General features: G+C 35.4%; 2 protein-coding genes across 2 annotated transcripts; both read right to left on the bottom strand.

Moving 5' to 3' along the window:
* Window positions 1-2,081: 2,081 nt before the first annotated feature.
* On the bottom strand, window positions 2,082-3,177 carry LOC108986244 (peroxidase 5-like). Its single transcript, XM_018958801.2, has 2 exons — window positions 2,968-3,177; window positions 2,082-2,858 (listed from the first exon to the last, which is right to left on the bottom strand). Exons 1-2 carry the CDS (start codon window positions 3,175-3,177, stop codon window positions 2,082-2,084), a joined length of 987 nt encoding a protein of 328 aa, XP_018814346.1.
* Window positions 3,178-5,168: 1,991 nt separating this feature from the next.
* LOC108986243 (peroxidase 5-like) lies at window positions 5,169-6,746 on the bottom strand. Its single transcript, XM_018958800.2, has 2 exons — window positions 6,416-6,746; window positions 5,169-6,212 (listed from the first exon to the last, which is right to left on the bottom strand). The coding sequence occupies exons 1-2, from the start codon at window positions 6,626-6,628 to the stop codon at window positions 5,433-5,435; spliced, it is 993 nt and encodes a 330-aa protein (XP_018814345.1). The 5' UTR covers window positions 6,629-6,746; the 3' UTR covers window positions 5,169-5,432.
* Window positions 6,747-7,271: the final 525 nt, after the last annotated feature.

The raw sequence follows: 7,271 nt of genomic DNA on the forward strand, positions 1-7,271 counted from the left end.
TATATAGCTGCACCTCAGAATCAATATGTATATATATATATATATATATATGTATGTATATAAATTAGACGTGCGGCCTCTTAGGTGTTTTTCCCACAATTGTGTTCCGATCCCTCTCTTGTATCCTTTTTTCTAGATCTGTCTTTGCCATTGTATGGTGATCGCCATGGCTTGTTTGGCTACAGGCGCAATGATTTTGCTCAGTTTCATGTCTGCCGTTGGTGTCTGCTTTGGTGCTGTGTATAAGGTGGGCGACTCAAACGGGTGGACTAACGAAACCAACGTTGATTACAAGGTTTGGTCTTCTAATTCGACCTTCTTCGTCGGCGATACCTTTTGTACGTAAGCTTTTCTGATCTTAATATTATTGGTACTTCATTTTCTTTTTAATTTCTAATATTATTGAGATGTTTTTTTTCAATCACATATAAGTGATTAATAGTTTTGGCGGAATTTCTTTAATTAGTTTGATCGATTAATTAAGATCAGAGAGCGATGGACAAACCAAAATGATTTTATTGTACATAAACAAGAGTAAATTAAGTATTTTGGCGGCTTGTCCATACATGTTCCTTAATTTGTCCGTGCACACATGATCATGAACTGTATTTTAGTACTGCATGTTTATGTGAATAGTGAAAACAGTACTACTGTTTAGAGAGAACTCATCTTTTATTATTGCATAACAGATATATATATATATAGGAAAATGATTATATGTCATCTAAGTTTGTCTAGTCAATTTGACTGTTCATGTAGTTTATTTTATTTTATTCTTTTACTTGATGATTTAAGAAGTGACTAGTGTATTGATGTTTTTTTTTTAAATGTTTAAAGATGTCTAAAAGTTATTTTTAAAAAAAATTACACTAGGGGCATACCAAGTGGGCAAATATGAGTGACATAGTAGCACTACCCATATATATACTGAAAAATTATATTCATCATTTTCACACACCACACATCGATCATGCACCACACTTTTTTTTTTCAATTAGCTTATACGGACTTATACATTCTAAACAAATATATATATATATATATATAAAAATTAGTACAATTTCTTATTAATATATATAAGATGGTAGTTGCTATTTGACGTGCAGTTTTTCAGTATGATTACAAATCCAACGACGTAATGGAAGTGAGCCGCGAGGATTTCGAGTCATGCAACGTAAGAAGTCCACTCAACTTATACACTAGCGGCAGGGACTCCATCACCATGTGGAAGCCTGGCCATTTTTACTACCTTTGCTCCTTTCCGGGTCACTGCCAAGCCGGCCAGAAGGTCGACATCAGGGTCCTGATCCAACCTCCAAACCCGACTCCTTCTCCAAGCCCAAGTCCATCAGATCCACGTACCTCATCAACTCCAAGTCCAAGTCCAAGTCCAAGTTCCACACTACCATCTACACCAAGTTATCAGCCAACCCATCCACCTAGCCCAAGTCCCAGTACTACTACCATTCCGGCCACTCCGGACGCTCAACCACCACATTTCTCTCTGCCGGGAGCAGAGGCGCCTGCACCATTAAAGAACACTGCCCCGACATCGTTCCTACCATCCAAGGTCTTGCTTGGTCTTCACCTTATGATGGCTTTGGGTTTTCTTGCATATTATTAATATGGATGCAGCGATTCTATAGGAAGGATAGAGATCATATAGTTCCCAGCTACTAGTAGTAGTAGTAGTAGTTAACTAGTTACGTTTAATTAATCAATAACCAAACGTTCTACGTACGATTTACTTAAACAAGCTTAAATTTGTTTCTTTATTAATTTAGTGATCATCAACGGTACTATGATCAAAGAAGTCTTCCTGATTGTTTATATATATAATTTGAAGACTTGCAAACAAGTGATTATGCTTCTGCAGAGTGCCTTGGAGCATATACAACTTACAAGTAAGAAATTATTTTGTTTATTTTTGGAAAGAATCCACATGATTACGATAATCAAAATCCGGCCTGAAACTTTTATAAATTAAGCAGATTTACACTTGAATTGAAAATGAAAGAATTGATGGAAAATGAATAAAGAATTGCATGCATACAGATGCCATTGAACTTCAGATCTTTGATCTAGTTAACAAACCTGCAGTCCTTCCTGACCTCACCCTGTCTTCCTGTGAGAACATCGATGTAACCCATTTTCACCATAGCTGAAGCAAACTTGTTGGCCCAAGCTGCATCATTCCTTGCATTGTTCCTCACAATATTTTTCGTTGAAGAGCTGCTAAAAAGAGTTTGGTCAGATGTCAACAAGCCTTGGTGGTTCTTCAAATCTTTGTAGTACTTGTTATCTAGCTTGTTTGGTGTGAGAACATCTAGTGGCACCGTTGGATCACGTTCATCTCCGGCATTTGACGGTGGGGGACACTTAGCTTTTAAGCTTCTAGCAAATATGGGGTCCATCGAGGGATCTTGTGGATGTGTTGCATTGAAAGAGTATAAGCGAGTTGAGAAGGAAGAACAATGTGAGACCCCTATAGAATGTGCCCCGGAAAGCGTCACCATTTCATCCAGACTAAGGCCTTTTCTTTCAAAATTTTCTTGTAGTTCCTTGGCATTAAAGGAAGGTGGTGGGAGGTTCACGTCAGGCTCATCCTTCAAAGATACTCTGCCATCACGACGTCCTGATGGCACCGCATAATTTATACCACCCACTTTATAGGAACTGTCACGAGCAGCAAAGGCTACAATATCTGCACACGACACGGTTTGAGGGCATTGAGATTCAATTTCTGACTTTGCCTCGTAAATCACTTCAAAGCCTCGCAAGCTTGGATTGTTGGCTCTATTTTCTTTCTCTGCTGGATTTCCAGGTGTTGAATCTAGTAGAACGGAAGCATCACAGCCCTGAAATATTTAACGTGAATGAAATTATATAAGGGGGGATATTACGATATGGTTTTGCTTTTAAAATATATGAGATTCAGTACTTTGTGAAAAGAAGAAACAAACATACCCTAACAAAACAGTCATGGAAATGCATTCTAATGAGACCTGCAGCTATGCCAGGATTTCTTGACACGGCTTTGTTCACAGCTTTCCTCACAAGTACTTCAGCAGTAGGACAACTTGTCCTATAAAAGCCCACTTTGAGGGATGCCAACGAGACTGAGGCCATAGTAGACATAGTAAGAAAGAAAATCAAGCTTAAGTATAGGATTGGCATATTCACTGTGCAACCAAAGGACCTCATCTTTTCGAGAGACAATATTAAAGAGCACAAAACAAGGGAATATATTGGAACAAAGCAAGAAAATTACTGAGAGAGAGACTAGAGAGAGAGATGGTGAAATGAAGTGGTTGAGATATTGGATGGAAGAGTTGATACTATGTTTATTTATAGGCAGAGAAAAGGTGAAGATGGAGATTGATGATATTGCTATGGACGGCTGTACTTTGTAAACCATGCAAAGCGTGTTATCATACAGCCGCTGCAAATAATCAAGCAGAGAAGCTTGAAGCTGTCTCAGTTTGAACAATTCCATAGTGATAGAGAAGCTTGAAGGCGTCTGAAGTTTGAAAACTTCCATATATTATTCCCTGATCAGTAATTCCCAGGTCCCTTGGCCACCTAATTCCCTGATTTGAATTATTTATGATCTGTTTATATTCTCCTTTTGGCAATAGACGTATTCATCGCTTATTGTTTGACTTTCAAATATGTCCAAAAAGCATGGTTGTCAAATTCTACTATTTATATATTTATATTTTTTTTAAAAATGATATTTACGATTTTAAATTATGCAGTTCCGAGTATTATTTTTTTTAAAAAAATATATAAATTTGAAATTTATGTAAAAAAATTATTTTTTTAATAATAAACTTTAATTTTTTTAAAAAAAATGTGCAAGACTTACGTATTTTAATATTGTATTTGTTCCAGAAATTCAAAATTAATATGTGGAATATTTTTTATTTAAAATTCAAGTACTCTTGTAATTAAACCAAAACTTATTATATCATTGGTTTTTTTTTCTTGACTTTCAAAGGGGTTAAATGGAATTACACGATGGTAATAATATATTATATTAATGCTGAATAGTCAATCGTATACCACATTCTCAATAATCAATAAATATGTTCGGTACATAATAAATATATGGGTCATGCTGGGCTGGCCCGCTGGCGTGCCGCCAGCCACAAATCTTATTTTTTATTTTATTTTTTATTAATATATTTAAATTTTTTTAAAAGAATAAAAAAAATACAACAATATATTAAAAATTATTTATTTAATTATTAAGTGAAAAAAAAATTAAATATGCAAGTGATGAATCATGAAAGTGAGGCCGGGGAACTAACATTTTTCAATAAATAAACATAATAATTACTAAGAGAAATGATATATATAAGTTTTAAATAAACAAGTCTCGCACAAATCCTTTATAAAAAAATGGATTACACTATAAAAAAATGTAAAAAACTCAATTTTTCTTGATGGGACTCACATTTTTATAAAAGACTTGTACAAGACTATTACATTTAGAGTTTGTGTCTAACATTACTCAATTACCAATACAATAAAAATTTTAGATCCGTGGGTTTGTGAACAAGCTGACACGTGTCAAAAATCCATGCATCGTGCATAAAAAATATAATTTTTATATTCAGTCATTTGTATGCATTCTTTACATATTTTATTATGTGATTTATTATATAATTTTTTTAATATAAAATAATTATTTTAATCAATTACATCAATAAAATACATAAAAAAATATACAAAAATATTATATATAACAAAATTCAATTACTTTTTATATAATCATTATCAAAACTACTGTTAATTAAAAGTGTTGGTGCTAATCATTTTCAAGACAACTTTCAATCACTATTTTCTTTTTTTTTCTATTTTAACCATCACATGACGGACTGCCACCCCAAAAGACAATCCGGAATCCGGCTGCCGACAACCACTTGCATCAAGTTATTTTTTAAAAAAAAAATTATAAATCCTAATTTTTAAAACAAAATTGTAAAAAGAGCTATATAATTTTCCTATGGATTATCTTAGGTCTGTGGAGTACTGGACCATTCAAGCACATAACACTTCATTGAACTCGATCGGTTGAGTGAAAGCAATATTCGATTGCAATATGTACGTAGGATCACTCCTTGCAAACGGGGTCCGAAACAAACATCATGTCTTAGATTGCATTTAAGTAGTGAGATTATCTCAGATATTTTATAGATAATAAATAATAAAAAATAATGAACAATAATACTGGAGTATTCTCATAGGACAGTACCCAAACGGAGCCGTCTTATAAGGATATATATATCACTCTACTTTTTTAGATCAACAGAATTTTCTTTAGGATTATTGGGTTTTAAACTTCAAAAGAATAGAATTACACTTGCATAACATTGAAGGATGAATGTAGAGTAAAAAGCATAAAGGAAAGAAAAGCCCCAAATAATTTAGTTAACAACCCTACAGTTCTTCCTGATCTCACCCTGGCTTCCCGTGAGAACATCAATAGAACCCATTTTTACCATGGCTGCAGTAAACTTGTAAGCCCATGCTGCACCATGCCTTGCATTGTTCTTCACAATACCCGCAGTGGAAGTGCTGCTCAGAAGAGTTTGATCAGACGTCAATATGCCCCGGCGGTTCTTCAAATCTGTGTAGTATTTATTATCAAGCCTGTTTGGTGTAAGAACATCGAGTGGCACCGTTGGATCATTGACATTTCCAGCATTTTGAGGTGGTCGGGGACACTTTCTTTTCAGAATTCTAGCAAATATGGGGTCCATTGAAGGGTCTTGTGGATGTGTCGCATTGAAAGAGTATAAACGAGTTGAAAAGGACAAACAATGAGACACGCCTATAGAATGTGCCCCAGAAAGTGTCACCATTTCATCAAGACTCAGGCCTTTTCTTGCAAAATTTTCTTGGAGTTGCATGGCATTCAAAGAAGGTGACGGCAGGTTTTGGGAAGGCTCGTCGCTAAGTGATACCCTGCCATCGCGTCGTCCTGAAGGCACTTTATAACTTATGCCTCCAACTTTGTAGGCGCTGTCACGGGCAGCAAATGCTAGAACGTCTGCGCATGAGACAGTTTGTGGGCATTGAGCTTCAAGTTCAGCCTTTGCTTCATCGATCACTTCGAAGCCTCTTAAGCTTGGATTGTTGGCTGGATGTTCCTTCTCTGATGGATTCCCAGGGGTTGAATCAAGTAGAACGGAGCCGTCACAACCCTGTAATAATAGTTAGGTGATCAGTGAATATGATTAACATGAGTACTTAAGACATCTATTGCCATAAATTCCTTCTACAAATGCTGTTTGACTCAATTTGTCTCTTGAAGATGAATTTGCGAAACTTGCAACGTTCATAAGAAGTTTAACACCACAAAAAAAGGAACCTAATTAACAAAGTTAATCGGTTGCAGAGAGCATACCCTGACGAAACAGTCGTGAAAATGCATTCTGATGAGGCCCGCAGCTATGCCAGGGTTCTGTGACACGGCTTTGTTTACAGCTTTTCTCACAATTGACTCTGCAGAATAACAAGTTGAATGATAGAAACCCACTTTGAGCGATGCCAATGATACTGAGACCATAGTAGACATGATGGTTAGAAAGAAAACCATGAAAATCTTGATGGTTGCCATATTTACTTTGCAACCCAAAAGCCTCTTTATTGTAATGATCAGAGAATGAAAGAGTCACAGAACTATGAAAGAGAATGGAGTAAACTATGAGCAGCAAGAATAATGATAAGGGAATGATGGAGATGGAGGGAATGGTTGAGCCATTTATAGAGAAAAAGGAGAAGTACAGCTTGAGGCTGACGGTTTTACTTTGTAAACCAAAGCGTGTATTGCATAGCAGAGAAGCTTGAAGTTGTCCAAGTTTGAGCAGTTCAAAGCTAGGTATATAAGAGGAAACCTTCTTCACTGGCTAGCTCACTCTTCCACGTAAAGTTTCTTATTATATATATATATATATATATATATATATATATTATTTAATTTCTGTCAATTTATCAGTCAAGTTTTTACTCGTGTCCGACTAGTCGATCGGTCGAGACCTCTAACTGAAATTAAATTGGTTTTATATCTATCTTATAATTTTGCAACAGGCAAGTTGATCAGTGAGTTTCTTCAGTATTTTTTATCAGCTAGATAGGGTTCTTGTATATGTGTCTTATGACGTTTAAACCAGATGTATTAATGAAAGTTTGGTAAGACATGGTACGTAGGGCCGCCATTATATATATATATATATATATGGAAAGGATAAGTTATATTTGTA

This window comes from Juglans regia, chromosome 8 (assembly GCF_001411555.2).
Source record: "Juglans regia cultivar Chandler chromosome 8, Walnut 2.0, whole genome shotgun sequence".
NCBI classification, from domain to species: domain Eukaryota; kingdom Viridiplantae; phylum Streptophyta; class Magnoliopsida; order Fagales; family Juglandaceae; genus Juglans; species Juglans regia.